We start from the raw sequence: 23,579 nt of genomic DNA, 5'->3' as shown, positions 1-23,579 counted from the left end.
ATTTCCACACCAGCCAAATGCTGGGGCTGTACCTTAATTAAGGCCACGGCCGCTTCCTTCCCACTCTTAGCCCTTTCCTGTCACATCGTCCCCATAAGACCCGTCTGTGTTGGTGCAACGTAAAACAACTTGTAATAATAATAATAATAATAATAATAATAATAATAATAATAATAATAATAATAATAATAATAATAATAATAATAAGCTATTAGCAGTGTGCGAGTGCCTAGAGAGTGTTGTTGACACAAATGGTGAACCGCTCGTATTGTCTCGAAGTGTTTGAGGAACATTGTCATACATCCCTGTTGTTTCGTGAACTTGTGGTGACCTCGCCCCTCTTCCCCAAAGTGGAATTTACCTTGAAAGACGATATCAAAGTGTGCACGACCCCCAAGGGGAGTATTAAACAGGCCTCGTGTGTCTGCTTCTTCTCTTCACAACTCAGTTCACGAACTGAAATTTGTGTAGGTGATTTGGGTATTTCTACAAGAAAGTGAAATTGATTCTTAAAATTACGGTATGTACAAAGTAGTCAGTTTGCTATAGACTATCCTACCTGTGAAATAATCAGCGCTACAAGATTATGCCAGCCCCTTTATAGATATTCCTCTTAGCTGCTGCTAAATTGTTATGTTCTACTGATTAATGGTACCTGAATGTGAAAAGTCGGCAACAATTCCTATTTTGGCTTTCTACGTCTTTGGCAGAGTAAATTTTATTGAATACAAAATGCAAAGTACATTTTAAATATGGCGGCCCCACCGCCAATGGCTGTCAGCTAACAGGCACACTTTTGTCAGGAACTATATGAACAAGTATAATTACCTGAAAACTACAAGGGAGACATGCATAATGTATACGTCCCTGCATATTCTTATTTTAACAGGGTAGTGTATGAAAATAATTATGACTCAAAAAGTAATATGTTCCGTGAACATTTTGTGTAAAGTTGTGGCAGAAATTTTAATTTTTGAATGTGACTTGTTGCTGTTTATATATCTTTTGACGAAATAAATTTGATATTATGCATGTATTTTGTCGTAGTTGATTTTAATATTTGTTCGTCTTAGAACAAATAGTTTCTTACGTAAGAACCTACAAAATGGGCTTTGAAACGTGTGAGGAGGAGGGGTATCCCCTGCATGTCGTTAAGAGGCGACTAAAAGGGGCCTCAAGGGCTGTTAACTTGGGAGCTTAGCTTGGTGACCACGGGGTCCCCAGCTGAGTCTTGGTATTGCTTCCACTTACTTGTGCCAGGCTCCTCACTTCATTTACCCTATCAGACCTCTCTTGATGGGATCTTGTTCTTTACAGCATTCGAGGTCTAGGGAGATTTTCATTTTCACGCCCTTCGTGGCCCTTGTCTTTCTTTGACCGGTGCCTTCATTTTTCGAGTGTCGGACCCATTCAAATTTTCCCCTCCTATTAGTGTTAATACAAGATGGTTGCCTAGTTGTACTTTCTCTTAAAACAATAATCACCACCACCATTACCAACATGAAGGTTTCACGGTCACGCATTTGGTAAGTAACCGTCTTCTTACATCGGCTGCAGGAATTACGAAAATCACAGAATTTGTTCACGGATCCGAAGTTATAATTCTTTTTGTACCAGTTAATAGCACGTATACCTACAAGAAAGACTTAGAAATCTATCCAAAATTATTTTACTTTATTCAAATGAGACCTCAAATAGACATGATATTCCCTCAAAGACTTGGAGGTGGATAGAGCCATGCTACTTAAATATACTTTTTGCTGCTCTTCCTTGTAGTTTTTAGGAAATGAAAAAGATGCACTGAACTTGATGTTTACTTACCGAATGGCCTGATGGGGTGTTTGTCCCATAGATAGGTCCTCTTCACGGGGGATAGGTAACTGTCACGCAGGTAGAAGGGGGTGGGGTGAAGATAGGCATAAGGGGAAGTAAATGGACGCAGTTCAGGATAGTCCCACCACCAGGGGTCGCGAGTGATCCTGGACAAGGGCATACTGGGGAGAGGCTCCAAGAGTTCAGAGAGAGGGCGGCGAGCCAGTCTTCCTCGGGAGTAGATGGGCTGTCCTGCAATGGATTAACATACAAGTGTAGTTGGATGAGTTCCACCTCCCCACCGTTACACCGTGCAACGAGCAACTCTACTGTGTCATCTGATGTCCCGAAAATACTCGGCAAAAGTTCAGGGTTGCAATCAAAAAGGTTACATAAACACGAGTACGGAGATTCGTAATTTCTGAAATATCAGGCTCTCAGTATCGTAGGTAAGCTGCATGTTGATTGCTTGGCCTCTAGTTTCTCCTTATCTTTTTTATGTATGGTAATTTAAAGTCGTTGGTATACACGACTGCTGCGCTGAAAGTCACCATGACACCACAGCCCTGAAGGGCCTTGGCCTGCTCAGCCCTAAGGCCTGCAGATTACGAGGTGTCGTGTGGTCAGTACGACGAATCCTCTCGGTCGTTATTCTTGGCTTTCTAGTCCGGAGAAAGAAGCAACACTTCGTGGAAATATTGCCCAGGGTTGTCAAACTACGTACATGAGGCATTTTTGAGCATGTTCACAACTAAATGAGACGACGGGCAGAAGCCCACAGTATGGCAGAGGATGGGCATTTCGAACACTTCGTGTTAAGGTAATGAATAGAGGGCATCATTACAGGAAATTCAGACTCAGTTATTGCAAATTACATTCCAGCTTACGATACGGTACTTGGGAGTTTGGTGTGTCAGTAATTACAAATCTCCGGACCCACGTTTACACAACATTTTTAATTCCTCTACAAATGAGAAATCCAACCGGGCAATTTTGCTATGTATTTTTGAAACAGGTATGATTGTGAAAATCATGTCCGGAGGAAATTCGTTGATCACGGATCTTTGGACCTTCAGACGCGAACTTTTGTAACATCTAACCCATTTATTTATTTATTTAGGTAAAAATCTGTAAAGTCAGTGAACGCTAGCTATAGTAAACCTGGACAAAGAGTGGCAAGTACTGCATGTGTCTTGCTCCCTTCATAGCAGCAATATCGTAATTGGTCTGCCAAAATCTACACTTCCGAGGTTTTCATCTCAATCCTGTTTAGAAGGTCCAGGATTATTTTTTCACTTTTTTATAACCGTTCTCTTTTTAATGCCAAAAGCGTCACTCTGCAAGAGTGAGACCGTTTTCTTTTCTCCTTTCATTGTAGTTAAGATAGGAAAGTTGTTGTATTTCTCTTGAAATGGCTACAGCGATCTGTTGTAGCTGACAACTACATTCCTGTTTGTTACCACACATCTACACAGGACACAGAAAGCCCCATTTCAAGTCTGTATCGAAGTTTTTATTACAACACTTTATCTGCACTGCAAGGGAACTATTTGTGTTTGACCAGAGACATTTCAGTGAAACAATGCTCAATAGTCTACCCTAAATTAAATTATAACACATAATGAAAAAGTGAAAAAGCTCCGTTATAAAAGAAATTTTAGGTCCTAGTTTCTTCGTTCAATTGTTATAATAATGTTATTTGCTTTACGTCCCACTAACTACTTTCACGGTTTTCGAAGACCGTCCAATTATTTGGACGACGCATATAGTCTTTGAGATTAAGGTCGTAAAATACACCGTGTTCTGTCTTATTGAGCTGGTGATCATTGCTGTTGCGCAGACATCAAAAGAATGAAAACTTGAATTCTACATTAACGGCATATTGTGCAAGTGGGTAGGAGTTTCCTCATTCTGTTCATCTAGGGGCAGATGGGCGAAGACACATGGTAATTCGCTTTGCGTGGTTACATGAGAATGGGCATGGCGGGAAGGGACATAATGGGCTCCATGAGCTCGGAGATGGGGCGACGTGACAATCCACCTCGTGAGTAGATAGGCTGGCCTGGAATGGAGTCCAATGTCAGATCTCATCACATTAGATTTTAACAGAATTGGTAATCAAATTTTACTATCATCGCATATGATTGGTGATGTCATAATCACTCAGCTTTATTCGAATTGTTGTCCATAATGAAAATAACGAGTGAAAGTTAGGTCATCAGGACAATATTTTTACAAACGACTTTTTTGACACTCTAGTAAATAAATAGCCCATGGTACTTTCAGTGTTGTGTACGATTGAACGCACTCGTCTACTTCTGACCTATTTCGCATACATTTTGAAAGTAGAAGTCTATTTCTATATCCTGATAGTGTCTCGTATCATAATATGTGGGACCCACGTCACTAGCAAGTGGCTACGTTGTATAGCTCGGGAGTTAGTGGCTTTTTCGTGCTTTCCCATTTTCACACCAGGTAAATGCTAGTGCTGAAGCTCAATGAAGGCCACGGCCGCTTTCTTCCCACTGCTAGCCCTTTGCTGCCCCATTCGTCGCCATTACAGCTATCCGTATCGGTGCGATGTAAAAAAACCTAACGGATAGGAGATACCGAAACAAAGAACATGCGTTGTATTGTTCCTTGTTAGGCGCTCGTACTGCTGCCAATTTGTGGGGGGTTTCTACCACATCACGTGTGATCTTGTGCAACAGGCGTGAGGAAAGGGCATCTGATCATTGGACGAATGGACTCGCGGAATGGAGTGAAACAGAAGCAAGACTCGCTTTCCCGAGTCACCTTCCAGACTGCCATTACACGAACCACTGTGATTCACAGGACCTGATATACTGAACTATTGAAGAAAATGCTCGCACTAACACCCGAAGGATACCAGCAGCAGTGAGCGTATCACATGAACTTCACCCATGTCATAGCATTTACGAACATCTATTTCCCTATCCCCCTGCGGGTGGGGGTGGTAGAATAACACCCACAGTATCGCCTGCCTGTTGTAAGAGGCGACTAAAAGGGACCACAAGGCCTCTCAACATGGGAGCCTGGGTTGCCGGCCACGGGGCCGATAGCTGAGTTCTAGCGCTGCTTCCACTTACTTGTGCTAGTCTCTTCACTTTCATCTATCCAATCCGACCTCCCTTGGTCAATTCTTGTTCTTTTCCGACCCCGACGGTATTAATCGAGGCCTAGGGACTCTTTCATTTTCATGCCCTTCGTGGCCCTTGTCTTTCTTTGGCCGATACCTTCATTTTCAAAGAGTCGGATCTCTTCCATTTTTTCCCTCTGATTAATGTTATGTGGAGAATGGTTGCCTAGTTGTACTTCCTCTTAAAACAATAATCACCACCACCACCTCTATTTTCCTACAAGGGTCCACTTTTTTACATTGCTCCAGACCCGAATTTTTCTGACTGAGACCTATAGTAGAATGATTTAATCAGACATATTTTTCTTGATGCGTGGTTAACAGGTCAATTTTAAGCACATTTGTTTAGAAACAAATTGCAGGAAGTATTAGAGAACGTCTCTCGTCGCTGCGTGGTTTATGGATGGCAGTGCACCGTTCCGTTTTAGTCAAGTCGCCAGAAATGTGATTTCGTAAGAAATGGATAGGTCGCGCGGGACGCTCTCGAAGGCCTACGCGTTCCTAAGATTTTTATTTGTGAGGCCACTTGAAATAACTTTTTAAAAATCAGAATCTATTCCCACCATTACAGTAATCCGTCAGCGGATCCAAGCACCTAGCATATTTGAAAGACGTGTGGTCATTACTGCAACAGAACGGCAACGCCTTTCAGTAACACGCATGTTCCTGTCGCTGGTCACTGGGTCATACATATTATGATACACGCTGATTGCGACCGATGGTCGAATTATGTTTTTGTGAACATAATGCTGATGATAAGGCGAATGAACCCACCATAATCGTTCAGATACTATTTTTCTACAATGATGAGAAATTGGAACTGCTAAATTATGTGAATAGAAATATTATGAATATGGGAATATCAGTTCGAACATCAGAATATGAATTACTACGTCATGACACAGTGTAACGGCAAGGTTCCCATAGACTGTACTGTAGTTTCAATATGAACTAAACTTTGTTACCATGCATTATCTATCCATTGGTATGTGAGTAAACAAGGAACACAAGAGTCACCAGAAATTGTGCTGCCGGTCTTTGAAACATTTTCTTAAAATCAAAATATCTTAACAAGCACTAATCTTAAAAATGTTGTCCTGAAAATTTGCCTTAAAAATAGAGACTTTGATCTTCAAAAAATATTGCACTGACTTCAAAATGCAAAACTCAATACTGATCAAATATTTCTGATCACTTTATAGAAACGTTTGAAGCATAATATGACATATTTTTGAAAAATTACCAATTCTGCACACATTATCATTAGCCTCAAATTACTACACATAGAGGAAAGAAACAAAACTCAAAAAATCAAACTCGTACACGCTAACTACTCAAGTATTTCTAGAAAGGTGACAGAGAAACAAGGCTCTACGTAGTCTGGTCCCGGTCAGGTTTGTAGGTCAATGCGCATCAATGGTAAAAAAGGAATGTAAAAATATATGGACAATTTTATAACGGTGTCACTGCAATTCAAAACAATATCAAAGACATCAGGCAAATAAAAACAAAACCAGGAAATATATGCATAAAAATAATATTCTCTTAATTCATACCAATATGTAGCATGGCAGCGTGTCTCCGTTCTCTTGAAGATAATTGTATAATCTAATTAGCATATGTTTGAAGCCAGGCCTTCACAGACATCGCAACTCTGCTAATCTCTTGAATCAAGAATAACTTCCAGACTGAACATTGTTGGAGCTGTTATTATAATAATAATAATAATAATAATAATAATAATAATAATAATAATTATTATTATTATTATTATTATTATTATTATTGTTGTTGTTGTTGTTGTTGTTGTAAACAGAACTGAACTGAACTGAAGACCGAATTCGAAGCTTAAACCATGCCAATTATGACTTATAGCAGCACCTTTCAAGCCACGACAATTTGACGTGCCGTATTTCTGATATTGTGTTAGGCTTCCTTAAATTTTGAAGAGCTGTTTTAATTTTTTGCTGTTCCGCTTTTAATACGTTTGTTACTGTTTTGGACAGGAGAAAATGACACAGTACCCTGTACGTCGAGGCGCGACAGATAAGAAAGCTTTTCCTCTATAAACACAGTTCGCGTCCTATTTTTGTGTTTGTTAAGAACGGACCTGGAGGTGCTGTACTCCTTCACGAGGAAATCTGCGAATGAATTGAAACCGCAACTCATTGACAGACGAGTACTGTGCATAGCACCCGTCAACGAAAGCACGTTCTTCTAATATAAACATAACTTTTTTAAACAACACTGTACCAAGAAATATTCATACGGACTACAGACGTAAGATAGAGCGGTGGCTAAACTCTGGTCACAGTACACCACCGCGGCTGTGCGCCTTGCACAGTTTAACATCAGTATTTCCTAGTTGTAGATATTCTGACTGCGAACATATTGGATTATTACTGAACGCTACTCATCTGAGATAATATATACAAATTACCATGTTTGACCTTGGTTCTTACTGTATATTCATACCAGTCACCATTTTCGCCCAAGTGGCAGATTCCCTATCAGTGGTTTACCTACAGTTTCCTTAAATGATTTCAAAGAAATTGAAAATTTATCTCTCTTGCTAAATTATCCCAGTCCTTAATTCCTCTTCCTTTACCCGCAAGTTACTTGTTCTCTTGAACTGCAACTTTAGCTTCATTTTATGACCGCTCCCACTTTTAAAAACTCTTCTGAAGCGCATTCGTCTACTAATGTTATTCCAAAACATCTCTCTACTAACAGCTCGAAATATTCACATTTATTATTATTATTATTATTATTATTATTATTATTATTATTATTATTATTATTATTATTGTGGTTGAAATTCATTGGACGTTATTCAAAGTTGAAAATTAGTTTTCATACAAGAATGCAAACCTTCTCTCTTACTGAATACCTGGCTTCAAGCACACCTAATATTAAACCTACCGATACTTGTCTCCATCTTACCAGCGTAGTTAAATCCAATCTGCTTATCGTAGGTTGGCAGGGGTGTCCAGTCCCTGAGTGAAGGGAGAGTCGCTATACGCACGGCGGGGTACTTGTTTGGAAGGATTTTATCAAGTGCCGCCATGCGGTCGAGGTGGTCCTTGTACGCCTGAATGCGGTTGTATGAAGCTAGGTGGGAGCACACATAATTGATAGGAGTAATAACAGCACGACTTTGACGATGGACAGACTTTTCATGTTTATGGAGCGATGATATATAACTTACAACTGAAAATCTGACAATCTTGGAATAATTATTAAAAATGATCAATATTAATACTATTTTGTCAGAGAAGTGCATTGGAATTAAAATTCAAAAATGTAAGCGAAAATTAACTCTTGAGGTCCTTGTAGACATTTAAAGACGTTTGCACTGTGGAGAAGAACAGAGAACTGTGCATAGCACCCGTCAACGAAAGCACGTTCTTTTAATATAAACATAACTTTTTAAACAACCCTGTACTACAGACGGAGGAAAATTTCCCTCGGCGTAGACAAAAATTGCTGAAAAATTGCAGTGAAGGAAAAAAGAACTTTTCTTAATTTTTTTTCAAATGTGCCCAAATTTCTTGTGTTTAAACAACTCGTGGATAGATTATTGTGTGCAGCGGTAAATAATTACTGCACAATGAATTCCCCCCTCCTCTTTGATTCTTTTTTCCCTCCTTATTCTTATAACTGGGGGCTGTTTGAGTTCGCTTTGTTTTAATTTATGATTATTGATTGTGGCTGGATGTTTTGAGTGTTACGCCATTTGGGCTTAATCATGAATTATATTTTCCTCCCTAAAGTATGGCTCCAGAGTAAAACGGATGTTTAATTCCGCTCTGGAGTAGGTTGGCCGCAGTACCGCTTGCCTCGATGCCCTGTGCTAGTATGCCCCACTTCTCCTTACTGGCCAATGAGAGTCGGTGAGCCCTGCAGTGGCCTTACCAAGGCCGGTTCCTTACTTCACCGTCGCGCGAGTTGTTCTTGCTCGCCCGCTTGGGGCTTGAACTCAGACCACAGGGCTTTTGAGACTGTTAGTACAAAGGGGATGAAGGGAGGAGCCAAGTTACATGGAATGTAAATCACTTAAATGATATTTCGGTACGATGCGAGTGTCTCTTGTAACCGTTACATTTAATTATTTAGTTGTTCAATGTTTTCTCCAAATTGGATGTTATTTCTGAGAGTCGTCACTGGCAGCGCAGGTTTGCCGTCGTTACGTAGATGCTACTTATGCAGGACTATGGGCCTTATTTTATTGTGTTACCCGACTTACGTGGGTATCTGGGCCTTTCTAAATTACATGGCAATACCCCTATTTGTATAAAAATCTTTGCATAAAACCTCCAGACAAGGAATGCAAGTATGGACATGCAAATCATGCATTAATAAATAAAACAAAGGTCAATGAATATTGAATTTTCACAATCGCATTTTAATCGAAACAGACTTCCAACCTATTAGGTCGTGTTACGTACATTTAGTACGTGTTGAAGAGATGTTAAGTATAGAACAATAATGGCCAACCGGACACCAGTCGCATCCAAACCCACAACCTCCCGATTTCCCTTCCACTTCTCGTGTCAAGTGATCCTACTCAGGATCTCATACACTAGAACTACTAGGGGTCTTACCAGCGATTTATACGCTCTGCCTTTTACGTCCTTACTACAGCCCCTAAATACCCTCATAATCATATGAAGAGATCTGCAAACTCCCGTTTAAGTGATTGCACCAAAGAACACCTATGTATTTACGGTGATCCCCATGGTGTACAAAGGTGCTTTTTTTCCTTTGAGCCGCATAGGTAGCCCATATTTGTGATAATGTCCTTATACGTGTGGACTCTTTATTTAAGAGGACACCTTTTAACAGGGTTCTTGTTTGTATGGCAGCCGTCTTTAAATGTCTTTCTTGATAGGTACCAAACCAGACAATACGTATAATTACTATTGTGTTCTCGCTTCAGAGTTTGAACTGACTTCATTGTCATGTAGAAGACAAATGTAAAGTTCGTTTAATGTAATATTCAAAGAAGAATATCAATAGTTGTGCAATGATATGTGAGTCAACATGCTAAGCCGCAGTGATGTCCAAAGTGCCCTGACTCTGCTCTTAAGAGAAATAGTGTCGTCTTGATCCTAGCCAGACATCCTGGCTATTTGCTTCTCATAAAATGGGAAATTGTCCTACTTTAAATACCAACACGTGGGTTGTACAATTTAAACATAGACACAGCTGGCAACGCTGTAAATAATTAACGAGATAGCAAGAGATGGCGGTAAGATCTTAGAACGTGGTCAATCCGTAGAGGAAAACTTGATGCGATGAAGTGTGTTTTTACTCCACGGTGACAGACGTCAACGCAATAGTGGTTCACAACTAAGATCTCTCCCCTTGCCACAATCACGGCTTTGGTCTTCTGAAGAAATTCTTTCGCCAGCGATCAAGTGGTCCCTGATGCTTGGAAGAGTGGCGCAAGCAGCAACCAGCGTGATTATCTGTACACTTTCTCAAACTATTATCACTATGAATATTGAATTTTCACGACCGCATTGTAATCGAAACCGACTTTCAACCTATTAGGTCGTGTTACGTAGATTTAGTACGTGTTGAAGAGATGTTAAGTACAGAACAAAAATGGCCAACCGGACGCCATTCGGATCCCAACCCACAACTGACGAGAAATCGTCCCCGATTTCGATTATTATCACTATGCTGCCGTTTTGATGTAGAGTTTGAGGTCAAATATTACTGTAAGGTTCTACCCAAAAGTCTATATTTAACAACTTTTATGTTATCTGCAGACTTTCTTAATCACAATCGTATCCTAAGGCGTTTCGGGGAGAGGGCCGCTCTGGGCACTGCTGCCCTCATATTGCAGATTCCCGGACATGCACATCGCCCCTCAGTTGTGGTCGAACTGACTAGCACATACGACTCTATACCGCGCAGGACACAGAGACACCGCACGCGACTACCGTTCACACTTCGAGCGTTGTTGGCAACGTCCTTCACGGCTTTTAAATTTCCTTTTCCCTAGAATAGTGAACGGTCCTCGTGGGAAACGTTGAATTGGCGATATTGAATGCATCGTAACAGATACAGAGACCCATCCAATTTCCAATATATCTCACAATGGACATCACTGGTTTAAGAACTCAGGCTCTTAACTCATGCGAGTTAGCATGTTAATAGCATGTTTTATTAGCAAGCTTTTGTGATGAAGTTACATGTCAGTTAACAGTGAATACCTACTCTCTTTTGAATTCGATAGAAATGCTACAATCATCGAGGACATAAATAATTTTGAGTAGAATTAATGAAATGACCAAAACATTTGGCACTTTATACTGTGCATCACCGTTTATGGTAGCCTTCAAATATGCCATCATATAGACGATTATAGGAAAGTTCTTTCATCTGGTAGCCTTAGACACAGTCTTAATCGTGAAAATATGCATATAATGCATTAAGAAAAGTACATTTAGGAAAGGTTTCAGTACTGATTACGTAGTATACAAGAAATGAATCCTGCGCATGAGCAAATACGTATTGTGAATGTCCGTGTAGTACAGTAACGTTAGCATGGCGGAGAACTCACACAGACTATTAAATCGTACTCAGAGAAGTTTTTAATATGGTATAAATGATTGATGGTTGCGAAATGTAATATTTTATAAACATTCTTATCTCTTTATTGGAGAAGCATGGATAAGCTCCTTTCTCAAAACCGTTCGATTGGAAGATACCGTTCATGAACTACACACATAGTAATGGTGATAGTTTTGAAAATACATCCGCAACTACTACCTCTACTGCTACTAAAATAACGAATGCCCCCAGCTACTGCCAGCAAGTACATTTTACTCCCCAGCTAGTACAGAAACGGATCTCCTTTCGACGATCTATGTGTCCCCAGAGATTTTTATTTTTTCGAAACTGTACCACATGGAGTACCGAACGGACTTTTTGCCGCCCTTCAAAAATAAGACTACCTCTTGCGACCCAGAGGCTGATCCATAGATGGAGCCCTACCCCACATTTAAATTCCGGTTATGCATTTTCTGTTGCTCTGATATTGCGGAATGTCTCAACTTATCGGCGACAGCCTGTCTAGTGACCCTATCCACAGTTTGCTCAGACGTATCCTGACCCACGAGCACCGCTCTGTTTACCAATATTCCTGTTCGGTATATATTGTTTAAGAGCTGCTCAGACGTTTCTTACATACAAGGCAGATGAGTCCCTCCTGACATGCTTTTGGGAATATCGCTTCATCGAATATGTTACTGAATATTTCCACTATGCTTTCGAGGATAAAGCTTTTCTTACCTACTTTCTTCCAAAATTCACTGTTGATATCCTGAAATTGCTCCTGATTTTCCTTCGCGTCCTCTCTACAATAGTTCTGTCACTCCATCAATCAAAATGTTCTCATAGAAAGTAGCAGAGCCTCGAAACGCCAGGGCTAAGTATTCTCACCACTGAACGTGCCACATCCTTTGTCTACACATTTGATGTACTCCATTCGATATTTTCTTACTGCCCTCATTTTGAAATCTCAGTTTATGTTATCAACTTGTTTTTTTGTTTCATGTTTAAGTTCATTTTTAAATCACTCGTTTTTTAAATATTTTATTTTTATGTTTGTCTCCATGCAATTTATCAGAGAGGATGGTTCGTCTTGAAACAAAAATCGCCATCACATCTTCTGCCACACGTATTTCTTTTTGCTTTGTTCATAATGTAATTCGGGTTTCAAACCCCACCCTCCTATATTACATGAGTTCATCAGCTCACCGCCCTAGTGCGTAGTACCCGAACCTTTTCTTGAGCCCTGAGCTCCATAGTACTGAATGGGAACGGGCGTGCTATATACATACGATGGCACCCGTGCTGCCTCTACGTGACCATAAGACAGTAGCGATCAGTACGTCAACATGGGTAGAAGGAAGAATGTAAGAGAGTGGTAAAAGGAGACGATCGTGTTTGGCCGTGCCCATGTCCATACTGGTGCGCGAAGTCGCTGGATGTGTTGGTGTTTCGCAGCGGAGCCTACAAGCAGTGGTGGCCACGAAAAATGATCCTGACTCAGAGGGACCTCGGCCTGTGAATCAAAATCGCTTCCAAACCCGACAGCAATTCTTGCAGTCAGCGAATGAAGGCCCATACCAACATGTTATTGCTCACACAGGCACATAAGCTGCGCGTCTTCAATCATCGAACGTGGACAGTAGCTGACTGGTAGAACGTAATGTGGTCTGACGAATTACATTTTGGTCTGCATTCCAATGACGCCGGTCGTCGAGTGTACAGAACGCCATCCTCCATGTGTGTATGGTCAAGTTCAAGCCGGAGGTGGGTCTGTGACGTTTTGGGAGTGTTTTTCCCATCATAGATTCGACCCGCTCGCTGAGGTGAACCAGCATGATGAGTATGCTATTGATATCCCGATTTTTCAAGATGACAACGGCAAAGTTCATCCGGCTGGACGCAGATGTGACTGGTTTTATGAATACTCCACCACCCTATTTCATGTCGATTGGCCTGCACAATCACCTGACTTGAACCCATTACAAGTCTGTGAGACAGTCAAATCCTCAGCGAGTGGCTTAACCTGCACAAACTTGTGGACTCACTTCCAGGCGGTATCGAGTCCAGAGGCGGAGCTACACGCCATTAAATGATTTCTCCAGGGGTGACTCATTTTTGACCGGTGAGCTCACCTACCAATGTATAACTATGTTTTGCTCTGTTCACAGTATAAGTGAAGCCTACTTTAATAATAATGACGTGTGGCCTCCGAAAAGACCTGGACTACGTCTGTGAAGCTGGAGCCCTACCCAAGATGACGGGACGGCACAAGCACCCAGCCCCCGAGCTAGAGGAATTAACCAATAAAAGTAAAAAAAAAAACCTACCGGGAATCAAACCCAGAACCTCTGGCATGAAAGTCCAACTTGTCAACCATTTAGCTACGGAGCCGGATTGAAACCTTGTTATGAGGTAGGACACTTGTGTGCTAGATTCTCCGTGCAGACAGATCTACTGGTAAGAGCACAGGACACTAGTGACATAACTCCCTGCACACTCACTAGTGCTCGGAATGATGTGCTTCAGGGCTGAATTTATAACCCTTTCTTTTCATTCGTCTCAGATTCTTTCCTTTTCTTCATTGATTTTCCCTTCAGTTCATCATTTTTGTATTGCGTTCAGTTGCTGCTCTTAATGATTGGCAGTTCAAATTGTTGATTCCAGGACATTTGTAAATTTTTGAAATAAATAATTTTCGTTACTGTAAATGATAGGTATAACGTCCACATATTATAATGGAGTGGTGAAAACTTAAATCCCTATGCATCAATTTGAACTACATGTGGACTCTGTTCTTTGTAACTGAAGGGCATTCTACTTACTTACAACAAAAGTCAGTATAATAATTCGAATAGTTCTGTTTTTTTGAACTTTGTTTTAGGTCGCACCGACACAGACAGGTGTTATGGCGACGATGGAATAGAAAAGGGCTAGGTGTGAGAAGGAACCGGCCATGGCCTTAATTAGGGTAGAGCCCCAGCATTTGCCTGGTGTGAAAATGGGAAACCATCTCCAGTGCTGCCGACTGATCTCTGGGGTTCGAACACACTATCTCACAGCTGCGCGCCAACTCGCCCGGTTCAAATAGTTCATGAGGGATTATCCACCAAATGTGAGAGTGTTTAGAGTTATTTCACTAACGTCCTCAGCTAGCGATAAGTCACCCCTGGATCTCGGACCCTATGGGAATGTGGTTGGCAACCAAGGGCTCCTATGTGAGCTTGGTATTGTTTCCACTTACTTATGACATTTCAATCTTTCCTATCCGACCTCCCTTGATCAAATCTTGTTGTCTTCCGACCGCGACGTTATAAGGTATTCGAGGCTTCGCCTTTCGTGTCATTTCTCTTTCTTTTACCTTCTTTCGTCTTGCGATCATTTTTTAAGAACTAGACCTCTTCCTGTCCGGTTAGCGTTAAGACAGGAAAGTCACCACAGTCTAGTGATAAATCGTCTTCACTTGTATAAGTGGAAAATTCAGCTTGAAATCAAAGAAAGGGGCTGTCTGTTGACCACAACTTGGAGTTTACGTGATTTTTATTTCGTATCCAAAAGTATCAGAAGTAGAAATAAGAAAAAAAAAGGTGTGTTAAAGAATTCAGAACACATTTTAAAATATTAGGCTTACGTTGAACATGAACTGTCTGCAATCATGTGAAAATGAGAGTTTCTGGTGACACTTTTACTGTACTGTACTGTGAATTGTTACCAGCTGACGTCGACTAAGTGCATGTTAATGAGGAGAAAATGAACATTCTTAAAATATAGTTTTAGTGTAAAACTTGATTTTGAAACTTTGTGAGAAATGAAATTAGTGTGTGACTGGATTGAGAATCACTGGTTAAAAAAATCAAAACTGCAAAATTACACTCTGTTTTAGTGTTTGAAATTCAAAATATTTTAAATACAATGAATGCAAAATATATTTAAACATGTACAATATACAAAACGACGAACGATGATATGAGGTGCTTCTGTCCCCTTTGAATGACTTTAAAGACCTTGTAATGTGCATGCTGTTCCATCTCCAAAAGAAAACATAACCTTGTCGATTATAAAGGTTATTTCAAAAATACACAATAAAATTATAGGGCTGCGTTCCTCATTTATAGAGACAAAGACGATTATAGCCACATGGGTTCAGAAATTCGGAAATAGTGAGATATAAGACTACATGAGTCGTTTGCTAGAATTTAGTTTGAATTTCGTTTAATGATGCGCCTGTTTAAGTGCTCAAAATTCCCCCCACCCCTCCCCCCACCCTCCTACTGCTCGTCGTCTCGTAGCGTTATGATATTGTTCATTCAGCTTCTTATTGACAAGCCTGCACGATTCTTTATCCTCCACATCAGTCATGTACGCCGAACTCCTTTAAGTACCCGAAAGGAAAAAGTCCAACGGGTTTCGATCAGATGAGCAATCCTGTGATAGCCTTCCCGGTGGCCACGATTAAGTCTGCATGGGATGAGACCGTGGCTAGCCGGTTCGTGTCCCGTTCGTGGAAAACAGCAGGGTGGGAAAGATTGTGGAATACAATTTTTAATCACTAGATTGCGTACCAAAAACCTGACTCCGCAGTGTGGACATAGAGTGACGGCATATGATGCTGTTGGTAATGATTCGTCCTTCGGTTGGAGGCTTTAAGCGTTCAGCTCCACTTTTCTTTCTTACAAATTATAACACCTGTGGAAGTTTATTTGGAAGGGCTTTCCAAATATTCATTTAAAATTAAATAGACGGGAGTAGGCTTATTACCCCTATCTTCCAGCACCCCAGACGCGAGGTCAACCTGCACCAGGTGAGCCGAACATATCCCCAGACACTCTGGGCACTAAAAGCTCTTCGCTAAGTAAATACTATCCAGAGATCAGAATTGCAAGCTTTATGGTGCACGATTAGCTACACGCAAATAACATTCCGGTTTACGATACTTGAGTAATTTCCAATATCTGGACCCATGTTTATACAATTCTGTATCTACACTACATATGAGGAATGCAACCCATTTTTAAACACTCTGTAGAAGCAGGGGAGGGGCAGTAACACATCCAGAAACGTTCTACTTATGCTAAATCTGAACATGGACACGTATGTGCGTTATCATTCCCAGTATCGTGGCTTTCAGTTCCATGCAGTCACATGCTTACAGATTTGAAGAACGAATTGCCTAGTAAACGTAGGTGACTTATTTATGTACTTGACTAACTCATGTTGTTATTCAAGTGGGCAGGTTGATATTCATTATCTTTTTATCTTAAATCAACTAGTTAAAATCGAGCAGATAATTTGTGGATAGACTACAGTCTTGTACTGTAGTTGCTAGAAGCACAAACAAAGTGAGTTTCTCTTGTCGGCCTGCCGCAATTTCCTCACTTTCTCGGTTGTACTCCGTGCTTAGAACTTTTAGCAAGTGTCAACTCTTCTCGAGTTGCAATATATGGGAAACATGCGCTCGAGATGGTCCTTCCAAGATTTAGTAGGGTTGAATGTACCTACGTAACCTACATTCTTGCTTAAACATTCGTCTTATGAAGAGATTTTAAGATTACAACTTTTTTCAAAGTTTTCCCAGAAAATTTTGATCTAAACTGTGTTTTACTCTTTGTAAAAGTGGTAAAAATAAGCGTTGTCTTTCACTTGGCATTGCTTTGTGGAAGTGATAAACCTGTCGTATTTAAGAACACATTGCATAAGCCCTACCCACGTACACAGAACATAAATTGTACCTACCTATCGATAAAACGATGAAAAGAGCGAACGTTTTAAACATACATTAATACAAAACTACCGTCAAAATCGGAGATTGATCTTCGCTCAATCGGAGGACGTGGGATGTCTGGACTTTGGTACAACTCTTGTAAACTGTTTTGAAAAACTCTTAATCAAGTCACAATATAAAGTTTTCGGACTTCTTTTTTCTTCCAAGATAATCTACTGATTACATTGCCACTATTGCATTATTCAATTACCTATTTTATCTCGTATATGTCCGCTCCAAAGTGCTGGTACGGGAATACCGCGAAACATGCTTGTTTAACAGGTAAACTCTTACATTCTCACAGAGCAGCAGGCGGGTTGGGGGAGACACCATTCTTTTGTCCATGCTCTCATAACTCATGATTGCTTACCCTGATACGCAAATCCCAACTCATCGTCGAGTAGCGATGCTTTCGAGGGGGTCCATTCCCTGAAGGGACTCACCTCTCTGGGGTATGTTACTGTTGGGTACAGTATGGGGTACAGATGGTACTTGCGATAGGTGGGAAACATTCGCTCGAGATGGTCCTTCCATGCGCTAATAGGGTTGAATGTACCTACGTATACAATTATATAATAGTATAAATTAACGTTCACTTACTAAAATCTCAAGTTATGAAGGGATCAGCATTTGGAGTTCTAAACTGAAAGATTTGCAACACTGCGTGAAGGCTCCAAACTCCCAACATTTCCTTTTAGTGGCTCTTTACATTCGAAACACGCGAAAACAAGTAACCGTATTATCGATCGCGTTGCATCAAAGGCAGCTGAAGGTGTGTATGCAATATTTTAAATTGTGCTACAAAAATGTTTCTTAGCACTTTTTGTTCTTGATATTTAGATTGTAATTCGTATGTGCCCTTCGCCAAGTAATGACAAACAAATCAATCAATCAAATAGCTGAAGATAAAAAATATTCTGCCGAAGGCACAAGGCATACTTGCCATATTTCTGTTTTGGTTGAGAGTTATGAGTCTTCAAGCATTGGAGTTTTCTTTCGACTCTTAAATAGGTATACATTGTAGAAATATTAGATTATATTTCTGAACATTCATAATAGCTTTACCTAGATGAAGTAAATCAAAATGATACTTTTTATCATATAGATTTCTAATGCAAATATTCAAAATATACTTATGCATAACATTGGGAATGGGGTTTTATACTGTATTCATGGGAAGATCCATTAAATAGTAGTTAATTAATGGCAATTTTAGACTGATGAGATCAAATAGTATGTAAAACGATTATGATCCAAACGTATAGTACAATTGTCAAATGCTTCGTCCAGAAAATACTGATGCCTGTTTCATTGTGAACAGTCCAGTTAGAGTCGTTATACTGCAACTGTTTCTGGAGAGGAATATTGAAAAGCGCATAAACAAATAATACTTGAATCGGTAGATGATTACCCTTTTTATTAACTGGATATGAATAAATAAATAAATAAATAAAAACCCAAAGCTGTATGATTGGCACGGGTACCAAACAATGAGAAACAAGAAACTGCTTCAAGTCTCTTAGAATATGGTACCGCCACTGTCAATAATCACTACGACTTTCTCTTTCTTAATTGCCGTATGAACTCATTGGAAGTATAATACGTTTAACGGTCAAGAAGTGTTCGTCTGGTTAAATGCTTCATGCGCATCTTACATCTATGTCAATTTCAAGCTACTTCAAGGTACAGATAACCTATGCCGATATTTTTTCCAGTCTTGTTAATTTGCAAATAATCACTTGCAAGAAAGGCCACCTTCAAAGATAATCAATGTGATTGCGGTGTTTTATTTAACCGAGTAACGCTTAGAATATGAGAAATTCTGAATTAAATGACAATATCGCAAACAGCGCAAGAAATGTTAATTCTTCAAGTACATGCTCAAATTTGTCTTGTCATTTGGAAATACTGAACTTAGTTAGTTGATTTTTCTTTCCATTTCAGTGAATGTAGTTGATACTAGGAATTACATAGTTATGAGAATTTAACTTTATGTTAAGAACACTTCAAAATAGTTATGATTGCTGAAGGAAAATGTTTCTCCAACCCGTATTTCACCACCATGCATAATAAATGATTTACGGCTTCCGTTATAATTTAAATATGGAATGAAACAAAGGCATTTCCTATGTTTATTGAATCATCAGAAGAATACCGAGTACTTTTGAACAGTTTGTGTTAAATAAGGTTAATCTGTCTTACAGCCGTTATATTTCTCTAAACCTTGACACAATAGCAAATTGTAAAACTGATTTCAACTGTTGTGATATTGTTAATAGTTTGTATGGTATTTGAACATTTGGCTAAATAATAATAATAAGAAGAAGAATAAGAATACAGCTTCTTGAAAGTTTGACCATAATGATGCCAGATATCATGAGCTGTTGAAATAAAATTCTTCTTATATTTCAGTTCAAATCTAATTTGACAGTCCATTTCCTGTGATAAACATACTTCATGTTCATATTTAATATATGAAAAGAAATATTCCAATCTCAACATAGAAGTAATTATTTAGGTCAACATTCAGATATACCTTGTTAAGTTAATCAATATTTTAATAGTATTCGTCTAGAGAGTCGTTAAAAATGCCTCTCAATGAAATGGAATTGGTGGCAAAATACTCGGTGTGAGAAATCTTATTTTTATTTTCTATGATATTTTCTGTGATTCTGCGATTCATGCATCAGCATTCTCAGTTTAACGAAGATGAATGTTTGTTAATATATGACTGAATGACCTCAGTCTTTATCCATGCATGACGTACATTGACATTCTTACCAGGGTAATGGTATCCAAGTTCCCTCTCAGGAGTGACGGGCGTCAACTCCCTGTAGGGGGTCATTTGTTTGTGAGGCACGGCGGGATATTTCGCGGGGTAAAGATGGTCAAGAGCGGACATTCTGTCCAGATGATCCTTCCAGTCCTGGAGAGCATCGCGGTACCAACCTGGTAATGTGGGCCCAACACAATAAGGTATCTAACAAAGCAGGCCATAAAACACATATACAATAGTTCATTTTCATGGTCGATAAGAGGGATTTTAAGTGATATTTCAATTGATGATAGATTTACTGTATATGAATCTTCCAAGATAGTTCATATATTTTAATTGACAATCTGGTAGCATTTTCTATGGTTATTATGGGTGCAATTTGAATTACTGTATATGACATGTTACGAGCACTCTCTTCATCTGCATCCAATATTTGTGTGCATATTTATTCAATTTCATCCTTGTCTAAACATCTTACGCAACTGTAAATTGTAAGGATGTTTAATTTACTTTATTTTTAACACTACCCGATAATGTACCTGATTTCTGTGAAGGAGGTTATTCAATAAGATACATTTTCTCTCTAAACTGACCAAAAGCTGTGATAATATTTTATGTGTTAAATATTGCTTCGTTCAATTTGGAAATCCGTATAGAAAATACTCTTCATAGACTTTTACGTCGAAAGTTTTGTGTGCATTGTAATACGTGTACTGCATTCTTGTGTTTTCCCTTCATACCTATTTCAATACTGAATTCAAATCCTACTTCAAAATTGACAAGGGAACTTTGGGCTGGATCAGACTGATTGTAATTAAACTTTATAGAATGTTCAATTAAGAAACCCTAAACTTATTGATTGATAATAGTCATTCTGCCGTAAAATGATCTTTGAATAGTTATAAAAAATAATTTGTTGCTGTAGTTTTAAATGGAACGTGGTGTATCAAAAGTATCGATTGGAACGGAATTGGTAGGATGATCGATTAAGTCATCGGAACATCGCTGCACATAGGCTGTCCACATCATGACAAAATGTGTGATTCTGAAAAGGAATCCGTCAGTTTACTTGTTTGTGCTAATAAATAATTATATTAATAGCATAACACGTTTGTATACAGATGACGAAGATTTCATACTACATCATATTTTAGCCTCCATTACAAAGTATTTACATACTGTACAAGTTAGTAAAAAGTTCTTAGAAGGTTGTTAAAAATCATTTTCTGTATAAAGTTTTACAGTATGTAAATGTAAAATATAACTATATTTCTGTAAAGCACACGCAAGGTTCTGCGTCATCATCTAACTGCTCGGAGTCAGCAACCCATTATAAAACTACCGTCAACTTCGTGGCAAAATGGCTATTTTCATTCAATTTACTGTATGTTATTTGATCATTCACCAAACTTAAATTGAAATAAACATGGTACAATCCAGAAATTTCCCTTGTCTGAATCGGAAAATAATATATCTAATATATAAACTAAATATATGTGTCGTTCTGTATTTCTGTATTATTTTGTTATTTACTAAAACAATAGACAATGAGTGGTTAATGCGTATATCAACTAACCTAATAAATGAACTAAATTAAGGATGTTCTGAGAGTGAATAAGATGCAAGTTTTAATAACTATGCTCTAGACAGTCTCGTTCCATGCATAAGCAGCTAGCATGCTTAGACATACCTTTCTCTCTATTTACATTCTAGCACAGGCATTGCAAAAACATAACATAAATTTGTATTCTTACCCATACGGCCATCCTCTTCTGAGAAGATAAATCCCTGTTCTTCATATCTTCTTATAAACTTGTTCCTCGCAAAAATTGTTAAAAATGCACAAAAGTGAAAAATTGCATTTCTGATTTGTTGGAGCTAATCAGAACATCATGACGAGCAAGAATTTATTTGGAATGATTCCTAGATGATTTACCTTCCTAAAGTTCTTATAAAACTATAAAATGAAAATTCAGACAACTCTAGAATTTTTTTTCAATGTGCAGTTAAATTTAGACTTAAGTCTGATAAAAGTTATTCGATAAATCATCATGGTTCTGAATTAAACTCAAAAGTAAGATTGTGCAAAAATGTCATTGGCGAGACCAAAAACAAAATGTATCTTCTTTTCTTGTTATCTTCTTGTGTGTTGATTTACACATGATTTCAAATGAAAGTTTAGTTTATAGCTTATCAGACAAAAAATGTATGTGAGCGTGGAGAGTTTGCACTTAATCCCGAAATGGTGTTATCTAAGAAATATAATAATAATAATAATAATAATAATAATAATAATAATAATAATAATAATAATAATAATAATAATAATAATAGATTCTAGGGAGTGGTCCAACCATATGCATTCATTTAAGATGCTTAGTTCCCATAATTTGTATAATTTTATTATATTTTGGTAAGGTAGTTTATCGTAAAAGAAATAATTTCAGAATTGATTATTATTTTCAGCTGATCTTCATTTTGCAATAATCTCTCACACTCCACACTTTGCAAACAAGCAGTAAAGTAAATGATTCATTTGAAAATCATTATTTCTTAGTAATACAGGCATGTAGTTTTTCTTCTTCAACTTGCAGTTAAAGTATACAATAGTAAATAGGTTATGGGAACATACAATAGAGGAATCATATCATAATGAAATCCTCTATTTGACACTGTCCGGAAACACGGATAATGTTCTCCTTTTGATGCCTGATCATATAAATATTCGTAAAACTTTCCTGGTATATCAGTAAGCTTTGGATATCATTATCTTCTACTCACTTAACCGTCTTGTTTTCGTTTTCAGAGAAGATGCGTTTCCTCATTTTAAAGTGAAAAAATTGTACAGTTACTTCAAAATTTAATCATTTTAACATCTTACGTTCATAAAATTTAATGTTTCTTCAAACCTTCCATGATTCATTATTTAACATATACAGTGAAGCTTAGTGTCTGACAGTCGGACATCCGGACAGTGCCTTGTATGTTAATGGAAATAAGGATTAGTGATGTTGCATATTCAATTCCGTATCGAATAAGGGGTTTAAAAGGGATATGATTATGGGATTATGGGATTAAAACACATTAACTTGCCATTCCGTAGCAATCATTAATGAAATTAGGCAACAAAAAGCGTAACTTATACAACGCCTTTGGAAATATCCCCGTTCGTCAAACTCAAAGCAACATGACTAGAAAGAAAGCTTACTAAATGGAGAATCTCTTGATTAATTTATATCAACAGACCTAGCCTATATTTCAAAGTGTGTTGGGTTTAGGTATTTTATACTTTTTCTTCATAATGCGGCAATGGTGAAATAAATAAAGTATATTCTTTGGCCCGATTATCTGTACTCTAAAGACCATTAAAACGCTTTTGATGTAGTGGAAAGCGATGGCCTTATGTTTACATACATAAAGGTACCAGGTTATATATAACCTGTATTAAATGTAAATAAGTTACAGGGTTTTCTTAATGGTAGTACTATAACAGGGGTTCAAAACGG

At 38.6% G+C, this 23,579-nt stretch overlaps 1 protein-coding gene across 4 annotated transcripts in view; it reads right to left on the bottom strand.

Annotated features, from left to right (window-relative positions):
• The window catches only part of Mf (myofilin), a 44,592-nt gene that overhangs the window by 3,860 nt on the left and 17,153 nt on the right, over positions 1-23,579 (bottom strand). Inside the window, exons 4-7 of one of the 4 annotated variants that reach the window (XM_067155354.2) lie at positions 20,079-20,246; positions 17,668-17,853; positions 7,916-8,083; positions 1,822-2,064 (exon numbers count right to left, since the gene is read on the bottom strand). In XM_067155354.2, the coding sequence (XP_067011455.1) occupies positions 1,822-2,064; positions 7,916-8,083; positions 17,668-17,853; positions 20,079-20,246 (765 nt within the window). The remainder of the gene's footprint in view (positions 1-1,821; positions 2,065-7,915; positions 8,084-17,667; positions 17,854-20,078; positions 20,247-23,579) is intronic. The other 3 variants (XM_067155355.2, XM_067155356.2, XM_067155357.2) reach the window with 3 other exon arrangements.

This window comes from Anabrus simplex, chromosome 11, assembly GCF_040414725.1.
Source record: "Anabrus simplex isolate iqAnaSimp1 chromosome 11, ASM4041472v1, whole genome shotgun sequence".
Lineage (NCBI taxonomy): Eukaryota > Metazoa > Arthropoda > Insecta > Orthoptera > Tettigoniidae > Anabrus > Anabrus simplex.
Note: the sequence above shows the minus strand (reverse complement) of the source record. Positions and strands in the feature narration are given on the sequence as shown.